Below are 23,755 nucleotides of genomic sequence, written 5' to 3' on the forward strand. Positions count from 1 at the left end.
AACCCCATCATTTCTACCCTGTGCAAAGACAGCGATGCGTTTGCCATTCTGGATCCAGGATGTTGATTCTATTTCTTTTTGTATTTTCCTAGCTCTGAGCTTCATCCAATTTGCAACAAATCTATCTTAAGGCGAGAAGTTGATGATATGACTCAGGCTAGGGGTCAGAGAGTCTCTATGGCAGAAGACGATGAGCCCAGTTACACCAAAGGATTTGACATGCTGTACAGTGAATTTGACTATGGTTTATGCAATGAAGTGGTTGATGTGACTTGCTCCCCTAAGCCAGATGCATTCAATCCATGTGAAGATATCATGGGGCATGACAGTCTCAGAATCTTGATATGGTTCATTAGCATCCTGGCCATTGCTGGGAACATCACAGTGCTGGTGATTCTCATTAGCAGCCAATACAAACTCACAGTCCCCCGGTTCCTTATGTGCAACCTGGCCTTTGCTGATCTCTGCATCGGAATCTACCTGCTGCTCATAGCATCTGTTGATATCCACACCAAAAACCAGTACCACAATTATGCCATTGACTGGCAAACAGGACCAGGCTGTGACGCTGCTGGCTTTTTCACTGTCTTTGCCAGTGAGCTCTCAGTCTACACTCTTACAGCCATCACTCTGGAAAGGTGGCATACCATCACACATGCCATGCAGCTGGAATGCAAGGTGCAGCTCCGCCATGCTGCTAGTGTCATGCTGGGAGGCTGGATCTTTGCTTCTGCAGTCGCCCTCTTTCCCATCTTTGGCATCAGCAGCTACATGAAGGTGAGCATCTGCCTGCCCATGGATATCGACAGCCCCCTGTCTCAGCTGTATGTTATGTCTCTCCTCGTGCTCAATGTCTTGGCCTTTGTGGTTATCTGTGGCTGCTACACTCACATCTACCTCACAGTGAGGAACCCCAATATTGTGTCCTCCTCTAGTGACACCAGAATTGCCAAGCGCATGGCCGTGCTCATCTTCACGGACTTCCTCTGCATGGCGCCCATCTCCTTCTTTGCCATCTCTGCTTCCCTCAAGGTGCCCCTCATCACTGTGTCCAAGTCTAAGATCCTCCTGGTCCTGTTCTACCCCATCAACTCCTGTGCAAACCCCTTCCTCTATGCCATCTTCACCAAGAACTTCCGCAGGGATTTCTTCATTCTGCTGAGCAAGTTTGGCTGCTTTGAAATGCAAGCCCAGACATATAGGACAGAAACCTTATCCAGTGTCCACAACTCCCATTCAAGGAATGGCCACTGCCCTACAGTTCCCAGGGTTACCAAGGGTTCCAATTACACACTTGTCCCTCTGAGCCATTTAGCCCAGAAATAAAACAATGGGCAAATATATCTAAGTGTTGAATGATAATTAAGCCTTGCCTTTGAAAAATATGCCATGGCATAGCTGACAGAATCCTTCTACATACTTCACCTAACTTAATTTTTCTTGTTTACCTATAAGGTAAATCGGTCAGGAACTATTAACTGGTGTGATATATTAGGAAGCTGAAGTATTAATAACAACATTAATCATTAAAATAATACAATACTACAAAACCACATTTCTTTTTATACTTTATAGTGTTCACAGTGCTTTTGTTCAGATCATCTCAAGTGATCCCTATAAAAGTCTTATTAAATAGGCAGACCAGGGATTATTCTTGGAGTATTTCAGATGAGAAAACCAAGACTCCATGAGTTGTTCAAAATTACTTGGCTTGTAAGAGATAAGAGCCAGCCTGACCAGGTGGTGGCGCAGTGGCTAGAGCATCAAACTGGGATGAGGAGAACCCAAGTTCGAGACCCTGAGGTTGCCAGTTTGAGCGCAGGCTTATCTGGTTTGAGCAAAGCTCACCAGCTTGGACCCAAGGTCACTGGCTTGAGCAAGGGGTTGCTCTGTCTGCTGAAGGGCCCACGGTCAAGGCACATATGAGAAAGCAATCAATAAACAACTAAGGTGTCTCAACAAAAAACTGATAATTGATGCTTCTTATCTCTCTTTGTTCCTGCCTGTGTGTCCCTATATGTCCCTCTCTCTGACTCTCTGTCTCTGTAAAAAAAAAAAAGAGAGAGAGAGAGAGAGAGAGATAAGAGCCAGAATTAGGTGTTCTGACAACCAGAAAACTTTCCAGAGAAGCAGTACAATATTCATTTGTTCATTCATTCATTCATTAAACAAATATTGATTGAGCACCTACATGATGGTTTTGTAATGTGTCAATTTGAATAGGCTGAACTACATTTCCCAGAATTCCCTTTCTTATGTTTCCTGTTAAGGTGGGCCACAGGGAAGATGCTTGAAAAAACTGGAGGGCAGCCAGGAAGCTGGAAGCTGTAGCCATTTGGTCACTTATACAGTTTCTTGCTGACCTGCTGATTCAGCTCCTTGCTATGAAGCTGCAGCTGGGCCTGCAATTGCTCCACCTTCAGGTTCTCTGACTCCTGGGCCTAGTATATGTGCTTAGCTCCATGATGAACCCCAGACTCTGAAAAATACTTTTATGACCAAGATTAGAGGCAATAAGACAGAAATGGGGCTCAGTTTGTGAGGTTTCATCTCATGCATATAACTTCCAGAATGCTTAGGGTCTTCCCTTATGTCTGCTTGCCCCAGGGACTTTAAGCTCCAGCATCTGATGTAGAGACAACATCCTTACAGAGACTGCATAATCAACCCCCACAATTCCATAAGCCAATCCCCTATAATATATATCTATGTGCATGCATGACTGGTTCTGGTCCTTTAGTGGAACCCTCACTGATAGAATATACCTACTATACGTCACACATATAGATTATAATGTTAAGAACACAGCAGCTTTGGAATCAGAGCTGAGATTTTATTCCGACTCCATGATGAGCCAGGACTCCACCTCTCCAGGCTCAATTTCTTCCTCTGTAAACTAGCGTTGGTTATAATCCCTAACTATTGGGATCATCCAAGGAATCAAATAATGAAATGGCTTCAAAGTGCCTAGGGCTGTAATTAGCTTGATGAATGTTAGTTTAGCTCTCTCTTCCCCCTCCAGTGCCTGGACTAGTTCCTAGTTCTTCTGACCATTGATTTAGAACTCATTCCATTACACCATATTGTTCCTGATAACTATAGTCCTCATATCCACTTTCATTAGTGACCCCATCTGGATAATAAATACTAACCCCAAATCCTCACCAAGTATTGTGCCATGCGCAGCTCACAACGCTCAGAGTCTCCTCTGAGAGTTTCCTCCTCACCTGTCAAACCCATCCTTTCTCCTCTTGCCCTATGGCAAATTTCAAAAGCTCACCCCAAATGCATTAACAAGGAAGTCCTCGTAGGGCTAGAATCAAAAGAAATCATCTCTGCCTATGCGACCTGGAACCATCCTGATATATTGCGAGCATCAAGTGGAAAACAGAATTATCATCCTTAGAAACCGTCTCTCACTGTGCTGTTCGATACAGTAGCCACTGGCCTCATGTGGCTACAGAGCACTTGAGATACGATTAGCCTGAACTGAGACATATAAAAGGTACACTGGATTTCAAATACTTCAAACAACAGCAACAAAAGAATATACAATATCTCAATAATTTCGGCATTGATTACATATTGAAACAATACTATTTTGGACATATTGAGAAATAGAATACATTTAAAAATTAATTCCACCTACTTCTTTTTACATATGTTAAGGTGGCTACCCAAACATTTAAAATTACATATACGATTGTGTTTATGGCTCACATTGTACTACTATTGGAGAGCACTAGTCTGGAACTATAAGGAAATACAGGGCTCTCCTTCAGCAGTTTCCTCCCTGGCCCCACACCAGTCTGCTGCCCTGCTGGGCTGTCTCAGCTCCATCTGCCTTCATTCTCCTTTCTTGTTTGTGACCAGAGGAAATGTATTTCTAAATTTGGACTCAAAAGCAAGTAACAGCTAAATTAAAAATAGAATACGGTATTTATTTCACAACCTAGCTGTTTAAGACACACCGGCTTAACAGACAGTGGTTCTGAGAGACAAAGAACAGTTCAAAGACAAATGAACACCAGGAGACACTCAGGAGAGTTTGGCCCATCACTGTCACTAAAACACGACCTGGTAAGAGAAGGAGACTTTTCTCAAATACACAACCATATTGATGGGTAGATAATTCACTGTTTCTAAACCCTTTAAACAAGTCTGAAGGGGAAAATACTTCCTGCACTTCCTGTATTTGAGAATAAATGACTAGAGTATGGTGTATCAATCCCTCTTCCCCCTAAAAAGTGATTATGCAGGTTGTGCTTCTAGGTTGCACGCCCCAGAGTGATGCTTCAGTACCAGAGTGCTGACCCAGATGGAAAAAATATAAAGACACATAACCAAAAGAAATTTCAACACATTACTCCAAATTGTTTTTCTAAAACTTTTTTTGTGTGTGTATTTTGCTGAAGTTGGAAACGGGGAGGCAGTCAGACAGACTCCCGCATGAGCCCGACCGGGATCCACCCGGCATGCCCACCAGGGGGCAATGCTCTGCCCATCTGGGGTGCCGCTCTGTTGCAACCAGAGCCATTCTGGTGCCTTGGCTGCAGGAGGGGAAGAGAGAGACAGAGAGGAAGGAGAAGGGGAGGGGTGGAGAAGCAGATGGGCGCTTCTCCTGTGTGCCCTGGCCGGGAATCGAACCCGGGACTCCTGCACGCCAGGCCGACATTCTACCACTGAGCCAACCGGCCAGGGCTCTAAAACTTTTATTTCAAATCTCTAACACCATTAAGAGGGCTAGTATATCCCAGCCATTTCTTTAAGTATCCATGTCTCCAGAAGGAATATTCAAAATTTAACAACTGATACAGCCAGGTAGTGTCCTATCAAAGTGAACACTGGCTGTGAGCAATCTATCTGGCCATCCTGGTGCAAACTGGGTGAATGCCAGCCCTGCTTGGTTTTCTCCAGCTCCTGACCTTAACCCAGGCCTGGTCACATGGCTCTTTCCTCAAACTTTCACCTCCCTCCCTCCCTCAGTCTCAGCCTGGCCAGCCTCTCACGTTGCCTTCTTCCCCTCACCCTTTCCTCCACACTCTCCCCTTCACCGAAGCCCAAGAAGCAGTTAGACAATATGGGATACTCCTTGGAGGGATCAGAGCAAAGAACTGAATGACTAAATCCAGAAGCTTTAGGGGGCAATGAGCGGGGCATGCAGGCTAACAAAAGATTTTTATTTTGCCACATACAGTAAGGATGAGGTGGGGACTCTGGCACTGGACATTGTTTTTCACTACAGGGCTCCACATGTCCAACATGGGGAACCCTCCAGACCTTGTTCCCAGGACATGGAAGGAGGAATAAAACAAGAGGAAAGGTCCTTCTGCACTTGTTATTTCCAAAATGTGACAGATCTTACCAGAAGTGACACTCTGCCTTATTTAGGCCAGCGTCATATAGTATTCATTAGATGATCAAAAACAAATATTGAAACTGATTTTTCTTTTTATTCTAGTGCGATGGCTGCAACCTTTGTGCTCATAACATATTTTATTTCTTAGGAAAGTTTATAAAGATAGGCAAGGGGGAAACTTTCAGCTGCTGGATAGTAAGGGGCATTGGAGAAAGAAGACAGATATATAGGATGTTTTGTCAGTCTAACATATTAAAGAAACTAACAAAAAGCACAAAAGAAAGCCAAGCCTGAGACTGTGCTTGCTGATTCCCATCAAATGCTTTCAGATACAAGAAGCAGACGCTCCAAATAAAAATGGCGAAAACAATGAGGCCAATCACATGAGATGTTCCAAACCAGGACGGGAAGCTCAGTGGTCTCAGGGACCCAGAAACTGTCCATGTTTTTGCCCTGCCATCTTTGGAGTCTTCAGCCGTGATTATCATGTGGTGGTAGCAAGGTTCTACAGCAGGGGTCCCCAAACTACGGCCCGCGAGCCACATGCAGCCCCCTGAGGCCATTTATCTGGCCCCCACTGCACTTCCGGAAGGGGCACCTCTTTCATTGGTGGTCAATGAAAGGAGCACATTGACCATCTCATTAGTCAAAAGCAGGCCCATAGTTCCCATTGAAATACTGGTCAGTTTCTTGATTTAAATTTACTTGTTTTTTATTTTAAATATTGTATTTGTTTCTGTTTTGTTTTTTTACTTTAAAATAAGATATGTGCAGTGTGCATAGGGATTTGTTCATAGTTTTTTTTATAGTCCGGCCCTCCAATGGTCTGAGGGACAGTGAACTGGCCCCCTGTGTAAAAAGTTTGGAGACCCCTGTTCTACAGCAATTTCAGATGCCACATGCAGACGTGACCAAATTCAGAAACAAAGAAGGGAGATTTTTTGTCCTTCTATGCATCTGTCTTTCCAAAGGGAAGAAAATTTCTTCCCAAAGACCCTCAACAGCCTATCTTCCTACCCATTATCCAAGATCACTGCCCCGGCTGCAAGAGAGGAGACAAAACGCAGCTCTGCCACATTGAGGCTCTAGAGGTGAGCGTCGGCTCTGCCAGCCGGGGCGGGGCGAGGGGGGCTGCAGTGAGGGAGACTGGGGGGGCGGTCTCATCCTCCACCCTGAGTGAACCCAAATCTTCCCCTGTGGGATGAAGCCCATGGGGTTCAAGGTCAGGGTGCGCATGGAACCTTCACACTTCACATTTTCGTCCTCATCGCTCTCCGCCTCCACCTACACCCTGTGGTTCAGCGCCTCCTCCTCATGTTGGTCTGTTCTCTTTCTTCCTAGAACAAAGTCTAGAAGCTGCTTAGATCTGAAGGCAGCCATGGGAGTCAGACACTGCCCAAGAGAAGCCCTGTTTGGGGTAAACTGTAAAAAAAGAAAAGGAGAAAGAAAAGAAATTTAAAAAAAAATAAAAAGAAGTCACAAATAAAGGAAATGCACTAGGATACAAAGAGGGGACATATGAGAAGAGAGAGAGGAAGGCAAGACAAATGACAGAAAGGAGCAATGTGGAAGGGAGCCAGGCCTTGACTATGTCTCTTGGAGCTAGTACTTGCCCTGCTTGGTCTTAAAACTCTTTCAACTTGTTGCCGAGATTTCAACTCAAAACACTGAATGGGCTCAGTCTTCATTACCAGAAGAAAGGTCCACAGCTCATAGCAGAAATTTGAGACTCCCTGGGGCTCCACAGACCATGATCTGGGTCCTTTGGATCTAGTTGAAAGAATGAGTGGTGGAAAAATATTTCTGAAGGTCTTCAAAGCCTCCTCACTTCAGACATCAGACAATGTAAGGACATCTTGATTCTTTTCGTGAAGACCTGAAGTCTTCATAATATTCTATTCCCTCTAATAACCATTACCCACAGCCCCTGAGCATCTTGTTCTGGGATAGAGAGGCCTCAAAAAGGCACCATGTTCCAACGTTTGTCGGTCCTCTATCTGTGTTCTCTCACTTCCTATTCTTCTGTTTTCCTTCCAACACAGAATCTTAAAGCATCCCTTATTAAACAAATACAAAGGGAGAAAAATATCATAAAAATCATTTTATTTTTAGTGATAGTTTCCACATAATAAGATGCAAGAGCATTTTCAGCTCAGCATTTACAGAATTTTCAGACAATTTTTCCCCCGCGAATCATTAGCTAGGGTCATTTAAACTACCAGGTATTAATGATTTGCATAAAGATGAGGTTTGGGTACAGAAGGTTTTAAGTTATCTCATAAATAGCAGAAGCTGTACTGCAGGGTTCTTGTCTCTGCAAAATGAATCTACCAAAGAGCTCTCTGTTCCTGATTTACATAAAGTGGGGAGGGGGATAGAAAAGGAAGAAGAGAAAGGAAAAAAACTTAAAAAATAACAATTAGAATACACTCCCTCTGTCTATATAAAGTGATGAGAACACTTCATAGACCCCATCCCTGCAGAAATCCCTCTCCCTTCCATTTAGTCCAAGTACAGTGTGGGCTTCTTCTATGCCCAGACTCCCCGATACCCTAGGCCAAGGCAGTGCTCCCTCAGGAAACGCCCAGGGAGACCTCCATCCACATTGAGCTGACCCGCCCTGGGCCTTGGGTCAATCGGATTGGTATGTGAAGGCCTCCTTCCAAGGATGCCCAGAGTGTTTAAGGCAGCTTTTTTTCTATGTATTTCAGTAAAACAGCGTTATACCAAAATTCAAGAGCCAACTTACTTGTGGGAGGGAGTCTAATCCAAAGACATAATGCTTAGCATTTGGAAATGTGCAAATATTTGGTGTTGGGACAAGTTATATGATGGGTGACCACTTAGAGAAATCAAAAACTAACTGTGAAGAAGTCCACATAGCTCTCTTTTCCATTCACTCATTCATTCACTCAATATATGTATATTTTAATGAGTGCCTACTCTGAGGCAAGCACAATTCTAGCCACTGGAAACACAGTGGTAAATTATCAGATAAAACTCTGCCTTCGTGAAGTTTACATTCTAGTAGAGGTTACAGAGGACATATGAGCTGAATAAGTCAAATGTGTTGAATGCTGGACAGTGACAAGTGCTAATGACAAAACATAAATCAGGGAAGGAAGATATGAAATGTCAGGGGATAACTAACGGCCTTCCTGAAAAGGGACTTTTGACTAAAGACAGGAAGAAAGTGGAAAATGAGAATGAGACGTGTAAATGCTGAGGAGAGGGTATTCCAGGCAGAGGGAACAATAAATGCAAAAGCCTTTAGGCTCAGCTAAGCTCGTTCTAGAAAAATAAGGTTAATTTCACTATAGCAGATAAAAGGGGTAAGAGAAATGAGGAAGAGACAAGGACAAAAAGTATATACAAAAAGTATATATATATACAGGGAGCCAGACCATTTTGATTTGTTGTAAAAAAGTGAAGGTGAAGGGATAGAAAAATATCTGAAAGTTTATATAGTAAGTATTAACTGAGCTGATGTGTATAGATCTGCTAGCCTAGAACTGAACAGTAGGAGGTATTGAATTCTAGTCACTTTGCATTTCCTTTAACAGCTGTTCCACCTCATCCTCCTCCATCATCCTTCTGGTTCCCCAGCCCCCCTCTCATTCTCCACATCACCTCGCTACCCTCCCCATAGCCAAGCTGCTCTCCGACAGAGCTGTCACTTTGCAAGGGGTATGATAAATGGTTCACACTACAGCGATAATAATCTCTTAAATTTCAATGGGCTTTACACATTCTAGAAGACTTTGACTTGCACTGGCTCATTAGATCCTTAAAATACTCCTGTGAGGCAGAAGGATTCTCTTGTTGTAAGGGAAGAAGTCACATTTAGAGGTTAAGTGACCTATCTAGGGTAATGCAGTTAACGGAAGGCATAGCAAGATTAGAATTTAAGTCACAGACTGTCCCCTTCCCAGAAGTACATAAAAGAAGAGAGATCGGAAACACCAGTCTCAGCGTGAACAGAAGGCAGGGCCCACAGCAGACGCCTCTGGCAGTAGGACCAGCCCAGCGCTGACCAGTGACCGTTCTCACACAGCTCGTGCTCGCTGGTCCCTGTAGAGTCTTGACGGTGTGATGTTAATCAGATGAACAAGGAAAATGGAGCCACAAAGCACAGCATTCAGCTGAGCAGGATTGTTACTAATTCCTCGTAACACCATTCCTCCTCCTGACCCTAAACACAGGGCCACCCTGACTGGCATGCAACTGAGCTCAGCAAAAGGCAGGGTGGTGGTGGTGGGGAGGGAAACAATCCATAACGTGTACACTGACCCAGGACAGCCCTAACTCATGGGTGGAACTCGGCTGTGGGCCAAGGTAATTTAGGTGGAGTTTGAACATGCTAAGGTATTTCCTCAAGAAGAACATAACCTTTCAGTGTATTCTTGTTCATCCCTGTAAGAGCCCATTTGTGTGAAAAGTGGCCCAGGCCCTTTTCTCTGCCATGATCAGTTACTTCACAAATGAAACAGTATGAGACCAGAAATGACTCTGCCTGAGACAGCACTGTAGAGGGCCCCACGCTGGCCCTGCCCTGCCCCACTCTCAGCTAAGGAGTCCAGCAGCCCAGAAGGCCCAGGGGACATAACCATCCAAGCCCGCACTGGACACACTGATACTTGTGGCCCCAAAATCTCCTGCCAAAATACTCAGGGTTTGCCTTGTCCTCCCTGCAGTGCACCACACGCTCAGCGTGCTTACCATGGGCATGAGCACCACTGCTCGCAGGGAGCTGATGAGTGCAGAGGGCAGGCCTCAGGCGTGCCAGACGGAGTCAGCGTGGGAAGAGAAGGCAGGACCCACCCTGGTCCTGCAGACGTTAATGATGGTCTGCACGAAAGAGGGGAAGCGAATGGGCACCCTCCCATCCCCGCTGAGAAAACTATTGAAGGTTTTCAAGGAGGTTTTTTTTATCCCCCTAGATGAAATGCTTTTTAATTTTAGACCAACCAAACATATTTAGTATAAAAACCCTTCAATATACAAACTGCGATCACGACAGCACCCACACACCCCACAGTAGTGGGCTGCTGGGCTGGGGTGCACTGAGGAGTATGTGGGCGAGAGGGAGGCTCTCGGGTCCCTACTGCCTGCTCCTCTGGCACACAATAGCTCAGTGGCCCCTGACAGCATGGGGCCTCCCATCTCTGACGGCAGATCAGGGCAGTCAGAGACCAAGGGACGCTGGTGCCGACCCTGAGACAAACCCGGCACAGCAAGTCCCTCCAAATGCCAGCTCCCCACCATGGCAGCCTCTGAGTAAAGCCAGATCCAGTTAGGAGGGAACAGAAGTTGGTGATGACTCAGAGGAGAGTCAACCACTACCCTTCAGCACCCTTCTCATCACACCTTTGGGAACAGAGTTTTCCAGGGGCTGCTGAATGAAAGGGCCTAAAAGTCACCCTGTCCCTTCACAGCTCTCAGGCCAGTATTGTCACCTGCATTCGGGACGCATCCATGTTGACACTGCTCTGCCCTTCTGAGAATTCCATGGCATTTATTAAAACCCCTGGCATACGGGCATTCATTAAAACTTCAGTCTCCATGTCTGTATCTTCCTGGCAACTTCACATCCTCATAGATCCCCGGCCTGGTCCTCAGCTTCACAATTCTCTGACTTACTCATTTCCAGTGCCTTACATCTTCATGGACTTTGGTAACATGTGGCCCCAATCCCGACCTTATCATTTCCAGAAACAGTCCTGATCCCTCAGAAGTTTTCCCCTTCAGATCTCTGCTCCCCAATTCCTCAGCATTCTCCTGCCTTTGCCAACCAAACCTTCTCTCCCGGCACCTGCCGTCTCTTGGGCTCCCGCGCCTTGGCACTTGCCGTGCTCCCTACCTACAAGACCCTCCCGGCATTTGTCTGTCTCATAAGCCCACTTCATCTATAAAAATTTAGCTCAAACATCACTTTTTCATTTAATCTTCTTTGATTAAGCACCTACTCGGGAGTGAGTACTGTGCTTGGCAGCAGGATTACAAAAATGAAGAAAATGTCTTCCTTTCCCTATAGAGACTAGCTCCGGAAACAGACAGGGGAACATATAATTCCATCGGTGTGGGAATTTGTTACAATTAGATCTGACTTTACAAGAAATGTTAAAGGTCATTTTTCAAGAGGAAATAAAAATATGCTAATTAACATCTTAGGAAACATGTGAATACATGTGCTAAATTCACTGGTAATGGCAAATATCTAGCCAAAGTCAGAGTCTAGTATTGTAATAATGGTGCTTCATTTACTTAAAATTAGTTTAAAAGTTAAAAAAAACAAATGAATTAAAAATAACTACAAATATATGATGACACAAGATGACTTGACTCTGGGTGGTGGGCACACAGTGCAACATACAGATGATCTTATTAACAAATAAAAGATAAAATAATAAATAACTATGATAATTTTTATTGGATACACAATATAAAAATATGTAGACTGTAACATCAATAACCTAAAATGTGAGGGGAGAGAAGTATAAGGCTTTTATGTGCTAAGGGAGTTAGGCTGTTATCAGCTTAAAATAAGATGTTACAAAAATAAGATATTTTATGTAAGTCTCACGGTAACCACAGAGGAAAAACCTGCTGTAGATCCACAACAGATTATGATAAAGAAGCATACCCCTACAAAAAGCATCAAATTGCAAAGGAAGACAGCGAGATAAGAAGCAAGGAATAAAGGCTCTGTTAAACAGTCAGAAAACAATTAACAAAATAACAATAGTAAGTCTTTACTATCAATAATTACTTAAAACACAATTAATTCTCTAATTAAAAGACATAAAATGACTGAGTAAATACAAAATAAACAAACAAAAAAACAAGATCCAATAATATACTACTTACGAGAAACCTACTTTAGCTTTGACAACACACACAGACTAAAAGTGAAGCGATGGAAAAAAAGGTATTTCAAGTATATGGCAACCTAAGAAAAGCAGAAGTAACTATACTTACAACAGACAAAATAAACTGAAAATGGTCAAAAGAGACAAAGCCATTTTATAATGACAAAGGGGTCAATCCACCAAGAATATATAACAATTGTAAATATTTATATACCCAACATCATAGCACCTGAATGTACAAAGCAAACTCTAACTCAATATTCTCAATACAGATATCTGACAAAGAATTCATATTCAGAGTACATAAAGAACTCCTACAAAAAACAATAAAAAGATAAACAATTCAACAAATAAAGAGGAAGACAAATGAATCTACCACATGTCCTAGCAACTCCTTGCTATTTTACAAAAGATTTTTTTCAAAAAGATACATCACAAAATGATATGTACATAGCAGCCTTATTCATAAAAACCAAAAACATTTCTAAGTGCAAATGTACATCAAAAGGTAAATGGATAAATAAATTTTGGTATATTTAAAAATGTAATATTACTCAGCCATAGAAATGAATCATCTACAGAAACATGCCATACACTGATGAATCTCAAAACATTACATGAAGTAAATGAAGCCAGGCACAAAAGACTATATACTGTGTGAATTTATTTCTATAAAGTCCAAGAACAGGTAAAACTAAGGTGCAGTGATAGAAGTCCAAAAGTGTTTTCTCGGGGTAAAGTTTTGACTGGAAAGAGGTGCTTTTAATAGTAATGGAAGTACTCTATGTTTTGTGTGGTAGTCACACAGATGCAAACAATTATCAAAACTATCACACTTAACATATGAGGTTTGTGTATTTTATTGTAATTATTATACCTCAATTTTTTTATGATCAACAAAGAAGTCTGGTTGTGTCCCTTTAGTAATAATTAGAAAATATATGTAGTAGAGAAAAGAGAACCTTCACAGTAGCAACAGACATAGGAGTAAATATTTATAAAAGCTCAAGACTTTCACAAAGAAAATTATAAAACTTACGGAGAATAGACCTAAGTGAAGCTGAAGTATGTTCAAAAATGTGAACTTTTTTTTTCTTAAATGAGAAGTAGGGAGGGAGAGAGACAGACTCCACATGCACCCATATGGGATTCAACTGGTAAGCCCCCTACAGGGCTATGCTCTGCCCATCTGAGGCCATTGCTCCAATGCTCAGCACCCAAGCTATTTTAGCACCTGAGGCAAAGCCATGGAGCTATTCTCAGTGTCCAGGGCCAACTTGCTCCAACCGAGCCATGCTGCAGGAAGGGAATAGAGAGACACGGAGAGAGAGAAAGTAGAGGGAGATGGGGTGGAGAAGCAGACGGTTGCTACTCCTGTGTGCACTGACCAGGACTTGAACCCAGGACATCCACACACCAGGCTGATGCTCTACTAATGGGCAAACTAGCCAGGACAAAAATGTGAACTTTCAATATTATAAAGATATCATTCATCTCCAAATAAGTGTATAAATTCAATGCAATTTCAATGAAATTCCCAACTTTAGTATACAGATAGGAGTGTAAGAAACTTCAGAAATCAACTTGGCTTTATCAAATCAAGTAGAGATGCACATATTATAAAACTTGGACTTTCCACTTCTAGGAATATGTTCAAAGGAAAAGATTTACTCTTATGTACAAAAAGACAGTAGAAGAATGACCTCTGAACCATTATTTAAGAAACACCAATAAATACATAAGTTGCTCTTAATTATTTCTGATTGATGAACTCTTTTTATATCATTAGAAAAATGGTCCATATGAGGTTGATTCTTTGGAATTTAATGATAAATCCTTTGTGGCCTAATACCATGGCCATTTTTTTTTTTGTGTCATTACTTTCACTTAAAATAACATGCATTCTGTGTTTACTTATTTACTTTTTTGCCTGGAAATAATTGCTTCCTCGCAGGTCCATTTCACTTCCAGCTAAAATAAATCCTTCAGGAGTTCTTTCAAAGTGAATCCTTGGTAGTAACTACTATGAAATATTGTATGCCCCAAAATATCTGTATTTCAACCTCACATTTAAGTAATAGTTTTGCTCATTATAAAATTCTAGTTTTACTGTTTTTTCTTCAAATCTTTGAAATATCAATTCACTGCTTTCCCACATCAAGTATAGCTGTTGATTATACATATGGATATGTAAAATATATAAGTATAATCATATAAAGTATGATTATAAACATATTTTCATATTCCTCTGGGTAATATGTGTTTTTTTGTTTTGTTTTGTTTTAGCAAGAAAGAGAGAGACAGAGAATGGGACAAATAGGAATAGATAGACAGGAAGGGAAAGAGATGAGAAGCATCAAATCTTCATTGCAGCACCTTGATTGTTCATTGAATGTTTTCTCATATGTATCTTGATGGAGGGAGGGGCTACAGCAGAGCGAGTGACCCCTTGCTCAAGCCAGCAACCTTTGGGCTTAAGCCAGTGACCTTGGGGTCATGTCTATGATCCCATGCTCAAGCCAGTGACTCCGCTCTCAAGCTGGTGAGCCCACACTCAAGGCAGATGACCCCATGCTCAAGCTGGCAACCGTGGGGTTTCGAACCTGAGTCCTCTGCATCCCAGGCCAACACTCTATCCACTGCGCCATGCCTGCATAGGCTGGGTAGTATGCTTTTTATCTTTGAAATATTTTAGGGTTTTCTTTGATATCCTTTAATGTCATTGTGGACTATCTCTGTATGAGGTCACCTCTCCTGTTCAGCACTCTGTCTTTCCAACCAAAGGTCTTTTCTCTTCGTCTTTGGTTCTGTTGAGGGAAATTAATAGTTCTACTTCAGTCCTCTACAACTCTCAACTTGCCATCTCTGCCTCCTTTTCTAATGTCCCTATCTGAGAAAATTCCTGTTCCAACACTTTAGTCTAATATTTTTTGGCTAGATACATTCTGATATGTAGCCCACCCACTGAGTACTTCATTTCAACAATTATATTTAGGTGCCTGATATTTCCAGTTGGTTTCTCTTCCTATTTGCTTCCTCCTGCTTTATTTTTTCAATATTCGCCTTTATCTTTAAGGGTAATTACTATTTGTTAAATTACTGTTTATTCTGTTTCCTCTGATTTAGCTTATTAATTTTTTTTTTTTTTTTCTTTTTCATTTTTCTGAAGCTGGAAACAGGGAGTGACAGTCAGACAGACTCCCGCATGCGCCCGACCGGGATCCACCCGGCACACCCACCAGGGGCGGTGCTCTGCCCCCCAGGGGGCGATGCTCTGCCCATCCTGGGCGTCGCCATATTGCGACCAGAGCCACTCTAGCGCCTGAGGCAGAGGCCACAGAGCCATGCCCAGCGCCCGGGCCATCTTTGCTCCAATGGAGCCTTGGCTGCGGGAGGGGAAGAGAGAGACAGAGAGGAAAGCGCGGCGGAGGGGTGGAGAAGCAAATGGGCGCTTCTCCTATGTGCCCTGGCCGGGAATCGAACCCGGGTCCTCCGCACGCTAGGCCGACGCTCTACCGCTGAGCCAACCGGCCAGGGATAGCTTATTAATTTTGCTAAATTTCTTTCATAGAACTTTGACTCTTCTCGTGTCTCGTCATTTTTCCTTGTAAACCTATCTTTTATCCCCTTAGAACTACCAACTGCTTTTCAAATAATGTCTCCCTGGGAAAGACGTAAATATGCGGGCTTTGCTTGTTCTCTAAGTGAGTTAAAGAAGGATGGTCTTCAAGGTAGAAATTCTCAATGGTCGCAATCTGAACTCATCCATTCCCTGACCATCACCACCATCACTATGCAGTCCCCTGGCCTTTAAGGAACACCTCTGCCCCTCACATCCAGGCATGTTATTATAGCATAGCCAGACTCTGGTATGATGTCTCACTCACTGGATGGAAGAAGACAGGATAATGGAATGCTCAGGGAGCATACAGGTGTTGTGGATACTGGTTTCTCGCTTTGGCTTTGGAGCTGCCCTCACACTACACTGGTGCTGCCACTTCTGCTGGTACTGCTGCTTACCTGGCCACAAAGGCAAGCAGTGGGGTCACTAGAGTAATGTGGGAAGAGAAAAGACACATTAGAAACCTCTCTGCCAGCCGATCCCTTGGATGTCCCTGGCTTTTTTCCTCACCCGTTTGTCATTTTTCCCACCTGGTCAGCCAAACACATTTATCTCCCTAGGCTCTCACAGTTTTTGCCTTAGTTAATGAAAATGGTTGAAATCTAACAATCTTTTTTCCTGTGACATCTCCATTGTTAAATTCCAAGAAGAAAAGATAACACCATGAAAAGACAAAGCCAGTATGGAACTCCAGGTATATTAAGGCTATACAATAAAAACTTTGTTAAGAGAATTTTTTTTAAATATGCTGTAAGACAAGGGTATTTATGACTGATTACATAGAGCTAGATTACATGTCAGCTCCTTCCTACCTCAGGCTATGCAGCTGACCATCCTCAAAACAAAGAGAGAATTGCAGAATTGATTTAATTTAATCAAAGCTCACCAGGAGCACTACAGAGAATATTTGACTACTTTCAACAATTGCTCAAAGGCAGTAACTCCTAAGAGGACTGAGTAGACAATCGTAGAAATATATCCCAAAGGACATAGTACCTGCCCTCATCTAATTCACCTTTTCTCTTAATGGATCTTTTCAAACTTCCAGAGCTATCTCTTCTTTTCCCTCACTGATATCAAATCTTTGTCTAATATTATTCTGCTCCAATAAAAAGATATAGACAATAGCTAAAATAGAGTCTTCGGTTGGTTCTTGTATGAGAAATGGTACAATCCAGTTCTTTCAATAAATTCTAGGTGAACAAGAATTACTCTGAGATTGAGCAAGACACTCTCCATGGGTCTGTTATGGAAATCCCGATTTACAGAGGCCAGAACCCAGCTCCTTTTCTCTGCCAAAGGCAACTCAGTGTTTACACAGCATCCTACAGAATACTGAGAAAAGCAGCCATGGCTCGAGCCTTCCGGAAATTTGCCTGCTAAAGACATTATTTTCTTCTAATGAGACAGTATCAATTGAAAACCCAAATCACTTCTGGATAAATGTCTAAAGTGTTCTTCATACAAGGCCCTGTGAGCAAGCATGAAATAAAAAGGCTTCTTATTATATCAATGATGAGATGGAAAATAAATCTTTATCACAAGACTTCCCCTAAGGGCCTCGAGTGTAAGGCAGGGACACAAGACCACTGTCATCACAGGTTATGAGGATTCAAGATAACTGGGAATGTCTTGACTGATCAATAATAATGACGGCCAGAAATAATGAGCATTCTCTATTCTCTTCCTTTCTATGGTTCTGGACCTAAATATCCCAATGCAGACACACACATACACACACACACACACACACACACACATACACACACACACACACACACACACACACACACACACACACACACACACACACTACAATACCATTATGGGCCTTTTTCCCTTTCAGCCTTTACTTCTATCCCCTTCCCTATTCCCAACCTGTGGCAAAAACTCATACTCATGGTTCTCCCAACGAGAGAAACATCTACGAAGTCTCCATTCATCTGACAGAATAAAAAGGTTAAAAAGTAGACAATGACCAACCAAGATTATTTAATCCTTTATTTATTCTTTCAAAGATGCTAAAGCTCAACCTTTTTCCTTCACTGGCAAAACAGTAGGTGAAGGTCTTGGGGAAAACTGGCCCAGTCTCTGACAAGTTAGCTATTATTATCTTCCATTTTACAGATGAAGAAACTGAGGCCCTAGAAATTAAATGACTTGTCAAAATATCACCAGCAAATGGCAACTGTTAAACTAGAGTGCAGGTTTTATGCTTTCCCATTCCTCACATCACAGGTTTTTAGCCAGATGAATTGAGTCTCAATTCATCATAGTCTGTGCAAAGAGTTGGGAGGACACTGGTATTCCTCAATTTTTATTCTTTCAGATCTCATCAATCAACCATTTTATTTCACAACATCAAAAAAGCTTCTGTTTCATTGTGGTGGGTTTCAACCACCTGTAATTGACTCTGCCACCCTTTGTTAATGGGCAATTCACGAGGCCAGTGCAAGGCCACCATCTAGTGGTAAAAGCCACTAACTGCCGGCTACACAGCACATCCTAACAGATTCTTCTCTGTGCTCACTTTGCCTTATTCCCATGCCCGCTTCCCACCCCAGCAGTTATTTGCAACAAACTTCCAGAACCAATTTACAAAGAAAATAAGGGATTTCCAATTATAGAAAACATAAAATAATTTTTAAATTATTTTATGATTTAGGCTTTTACTAAGTTGATACACTTAGACTCATATACAGGTAATGATCTACCCTACCAGCAGATTGCTCTTGCTAGAGCTTGACATCCAAGGAGACATCAAGAAAATACTATGAACCACATGGCAGATAATTGCTGGGAATCGCAATGTGAGGTCAGTACTAGATTTAATTTCACTGAAGGAGCTCTGTGATCTCAGCAACTTCCTGAGAATCTAGTGAGTACTGAGAATCGAGAAGAGCAGAAACAGCTACTTCTTTAAGAAATGTAAGTTCTGATTCTACTCTCAAACAAGTATTTATTGAACATCTACTGTAGGCTAAAATAGTAATATGAGGTATGTTAGTTAAGGATTAAACAATCCTCTAGCAATCCTGCTATTTCGTACCACTCTCTATTCCATGAAATCTGCTTAATCGATAATATTGTAATAACTGTGTATAGTGTCAAATGGTCATAAGATTTATCAGGATGATTGCTTAGTAACTTATATAGTAGTTAATCACTTGGTATATACCCGAAACTAATATAATATATTTCAACTGTAATTAAAAATTTTTAAATGATTTAAATTTTTAAAAAAGAATTTACTACCTTCACATTAATTAAACAAATGTTTTAAATGCAGAATTCTATCTTTTCTTTCCAGTGCTAAACATTATGAGCTTTTCTGCAGAGTTGAGCACCATTGAGCAAGTGTTCTTCCTAAGACTCTTTGATATCTTTAACTCCTCGACCTATATGTTCTTGGTTATATGTCTGCCTATCTAATCACACTTCTAGTTTTTAGCATCCCCATGCCTCTCAAGGTATGTATTCCCCAGAGATCTAGTTTGGGGCTCCTCTTTTTATTCTTTTCACTTTATCTTGACAATCACATTTGTGACTTCAACTATCACAGCTATCCCCATCCCTGATTTTTTTCTAAGCTCTAGTTCCACATTTTCAACTGTCTACTGGGTATCTCTCACTGGAATTTCAAACTTAACATGACTAAATCAGAGATCAGCAGCTTCCCTTCAAACTCAATTGCTCTTTGTTCACCATTTCAACCCATCAGGCTCTACACTTTGCTGCCACTTTAACTCCTTCCTTTCCCGATGTGCTCTCATCTAATCAGTTCCAGGGGTGGTCAGTTCTGCATCTGCATTGATCTCTCACCATCCCTTCCTCCCCTCTCTCCCCAAGGCCATTACTCTGATGCAGGTCCTCATTCCTTCACTCTGAACACATCATTCAAATATGATTCACTCTAAGTGTATTTTTTTGAAAAACCTGGGTCCTGGCCAGTCATGGACACAGGATAAGTGACTATCTGCTTCTCCACCCCTCCCCCTCCCCCTCGCACTTCTCTCTCTCTCTCTCTCTCTCTCTCTCTCTCTCTCTCTCTCGCCCCTCTCCTGGATCCATGGCTCAATTGGAGTGAGTTGGCCCCAGGCACTGAGGGTGGCTCCATGGCTTCTGCCTGAGGTGCTTAAGAAGACCTTGGTTGCTGAGCAACAGAGCAACACCCCAGATGGGCAAAGCATCCCCAGTGGACTTGCTGGGTGGATCCCGGTGGGAATGCATGCAGGAGTCTGTGTGTGCCTCCCTTCCTCTCACTGAATAAGAAAGAAAAGGAAATAAAGAAGGAAAGAAAGAAAGAAAGAAAGAAAGAAAGAAAGAAAGAAAGAAAGAAAGAAAGAAAGAAAGAAAGAAAGAAAAGAGGGGAGGGAGGGAAGACCTAATTGTACCAGGTACTTATTAGGTACTAGGAATATAGCAGGGACCAAATGAGACAGCAACCTTGCTCTGATGGGGTTTACATCTTATTGCAGGGAAAGAGAGAACAAACAAATATGAGGAATGAGAAAAGGTGTAAAGAAAAAAATTCTCATCCCTGCCTCTCCGATTCAACAAAACCAGGTCTCTATCATCATCTGAAATTTTTAATTTATTCTGCTCTACCCATTTTTAGCGACCTGTAATGAAAGAAAAAAATTTAAAGTTGTACATAACTGACAGAAAAAAAAGTGGAAAAGCAAAATTATAAATTGTTTCCCTAAACCTCAAACTCTTTCTTAACTTTAAAATTATTTTCACAAATTAAGAAACAACTTCTAAACTTCTGAGGGTGGATAGAGTTAATTAGGCAAAAAATTGTACATGTGCGTTGCCATAGCAATAGCTATAAAACAACCAGTTTTTGTTACTAGTAAGCAAATTAGTAGTATATGCCTGTTTTGATCATTTAATTGGAAACCTGAAAGTCTAAGTTATGCTTTTTGTCCTTACTAGAAGGTCCTTACTGATACTTATTGAGGCTAAGAAGCAATCAATAAGACTTGTGTTTGTTCACACGCTCAGCATAAATTGCTGACTCTTAAGTCTTTATATATTCAAGTGATTCATTCTTTCATTTAACAAACATTTTAGCATGCCTACTCAGTGCCTGGTTTCTGGGGTAGAGCAATATGACATTGTAATTACCCTCAAGAAATTTGCAGAGTAACATAACAAGTATTCGTGGAATCATGAGAAGGACAAGAGTTTAACAAAAACTCAAAGTTCTATGGGAATAAAATGGTTAGGAGTCAAACTAAGCTTCACCAGAGACACTTTGGCTGGGTGGTTTTGAGCAATGGCTGCTTTTCAGTAAAGAGGAAGATATTACAGACAGAAGAAAAAAAGATGCACTCAGGGGCATGACAACAGGACATTTCCACTGAGGCAACTGTCAATACATGACACAGAGCCCCAACATTAGATAACCGGGTAGGGATAAACCTGTTATCGGACAGGAACAGAAATATCGATAGTGTCATACCTGCACAAAATTGAGATGTTAGCCAGTTTCCAATGCCTGTTTGACAGGCACTCAGGTGACCAGGCGATAGGAACAGATAAACATATGCATCCACTCCAAAAGCATAAATCGCTGGCAACTTTTAGCCACTGACTCTGCTTTTATTCATTTCATAATCCCTCCAAGTTCTTAAATTAACATACCACCAGTGTGCCCAGTTTTCCCAAAGCAACCATGAATTTATTAAAAGAAATTTCAGCTCTGCCCGCTGGTTTGTGTTACGCAGTGTCTGGCTGTTTCTGTTGTTACCACAGCAACAGGTGGATAGTTAAACTTGGCACAGAACATAGGGTACTGCCAACATATCGCTTTCTGCAGTTCTTCCTGGTACATCTTTCCACTGGAAGAGTTAAAGACGATATACCGAACCCCTGTCTCTGGTTCAGTACAGTAAAGGGCTGGGTTCCGAAAGGGTCTCACCACATCCTGTGGCAAGGGACCCATGGCTCTCACTGGAAAACCCTCTGAGGCAAAGGGCAGGACACACACTGTTAAGAATGCTGATGTGAATTTGAAAGTTCACATTGAACTTCCCAAAGAAGCAGAGGGTGCTTGGGCTTTCCAACCCAATTGACCATGGATCACTTTTTTCACCTTGAGGTTCAGGGACCTTCCATGAAACATACACTGAGGAAATGCTGAGTTAGATAAGGTTAGAGTTTAAAAGAAACCTATATTAAGAGCCTTAAATGAACATTACTAAGTGAAAGGAGCCAATTTGAAAAGATTACGTACTGTTTGATTCCAACCATATGACATTCTGGAAAAGGCAAAACTATGGGGACAATAAAAAATATAGTGGTTTCCAGGGGCTGGAGCACAATAAACAGGCAGAGCACAGGAGGTTCTTAGAGCAAGTGAAACTACTCCATAATGGCAGATACTTGTGTCATTTTCCATTTGTCCAAACACATAAAATGTATAGCACCAAGAATGAACCTTAATGTAAACTGCGGGCTTTGGATGACAATGAAGTGTCCACGTAGTTTCATCAACAGTAACAAATGTGCCACTCAGGTGGGTAATGTTAGCAGCAGGGGAGGCTATGCATGTGTGGAGTCATAGGGCATATGGAAAATTCTCTGCTTCATTCCTGTTAAATTTTGCTGTGATGCAATGGCTCTAAAACAACTGCACTGAAAAAATAGTCATTTTTAAAACCTATATTTCATTCTATATAAGAAAACTACAACACAAGGGGAACAGCCTCTCACTGAGCTGTGATCCCCAAGGTCTCGTCTCTGTGTATGGAAAACAGTGCCCCAGGTAAACGATCGTTGACAGAGGCCTGAACCAGTCACTGTGGTAGAAACAGGAGAAGCGGAAATCTTGGTCCCCAAGAGTGTAAAATCTGATAAGAAAGGGGAAAAATTAGATAAAGCTATGAAACAATTAGAAAAATATTTTTGGCTAATATCTGTCAGGTACACCTCATAAGCCAGGCATGATGGTAGCAGGCTTAGGTATTTAGTAATGAGTTGTGGTCGAGGGTAAAATAGTAAATCAGCAAAAACACATATGAGAGTGCATGTTATGTAGACCCGCTTAATTCATAATCTGTGGTAGGCTTTTCTGGAAAAGTGACATTTGAACTTACACTTACTTGTCAGTTGAAAAGTCAGAGGAACAGTGTCGTAGGCACAGGACAAGTATGTGTAAAACCCCTGAGGTGGGAACAGCATTCAGTTCCTGGCACGTTACAGAGAGGAGTGAGCACAAGAGGTGAACAGAGAACTGGGCAGGACCCAGCACGCAGGGCCTTGAGGACAGACACAGTATAAGGAGTTTATCTTTTATTCCATGGATATGATAGCCTCTGAAGAGTTTTAGACAGAGAAGTGTCCAAATCAGCTTAATGTTTTCACAGTATAGGAGGCTAGGAACCTTTTACTCATCAAAGTTTGCTGATTCAGTCACTGATTCATTCTCTCAGAGAATTCGGTCCAGAGAAAAAGGAAACCACTTGGGTTGAAGCTTAAGTGTAATTGTGTGATTTCAGCCAAAAACTCCAGCTGGTGTGTGTGTGTGTGAGGGGGGTATTTATTAGGAAGATTATCTCACAACTGCAAGAAGCTCCTGTCAGTAGGGCAATGTCTCTCTGTGGGGGGTCGGGGTGGGAAGGGGGGGCAGTATCCATTCACAGAGCTTGGTTTGAGCCAGCAGGAGAGGAAGGTACTGTGAAAGAGAAGGACAAACTGAAAGTCACAGTCATTCCTTAGCCTCAGGGCACAGAGGTGATTTAATGACAGGCACACTGAGTGCGCATCCTGGGCCCTGACTTCTGGAGGACCCCGCAAAACCCCAACTTCACACTGTTTTCTAATGTAAGGGGCCCAATATTTTCTGCGCCCAGAGTCTCCACTGACCTTAATCTGCCTCTGTCAGGGCATCATGTGTAT

At 42.1% G+C, this 23,755-nt stretch overlaps 2 protein-coding genes across 2 annotated transcripts in view; both read left to right on the forward strand.

Moving 5' to 3' along the window:
• Positions 1-1,326, forward strand: part of FSHR (follicle stimulating hormone receptor) — a 215,966-nt gene extending 214,640 nt beyond the window's left edge. Inside the window, exon 10 of the mRNA XM_066372724.1 lies at positions 93-1,326. Coding sequence (XP_066228821.1) covers positions 93-1,326 — 1,234 coding nt within the window. The remainder of the gene's footprint in view (positions 1-92) is intronic.
• Positions 1,327-6,593: 5,267 nt separating this feature from the next.
• Positions 6,594-23,755, forward strand: part of LHCGR (luteinizing hormone/choriogonadotropin receptor) — a 231,427-nt gene continuing 214,265 nt past the window's right edge. Inside the window, exons 1-2 of the mRNA XM_066372725.1 lie at positions 6,594-6,675; positions 10,054-10,280. Coding sequence (XP_066228822.1) covers positions 6,594-6,675; positions 10,054-10,280 — 309 coding nt within the window. The remainder of the gene's footprint in view (positions 6,676-10,053; positions 10,281-23,755) is intronic.

This window comes from Saccopteryx leptura, chromosome 3 (genome assembly GCF_036850995.1).
Source record: "Saccopteryx leptura isolate mSacLep1 chromosome 3, mSacLep1_pri_phased_curated, whole genome shotgun sequence".
Lineage (NCBI taxonomy): Eukaryota > Metazoa > Chordata > Mammalia > Chiroptera > Emballonuridae > Saccopteryx > Saccopteryx leptura.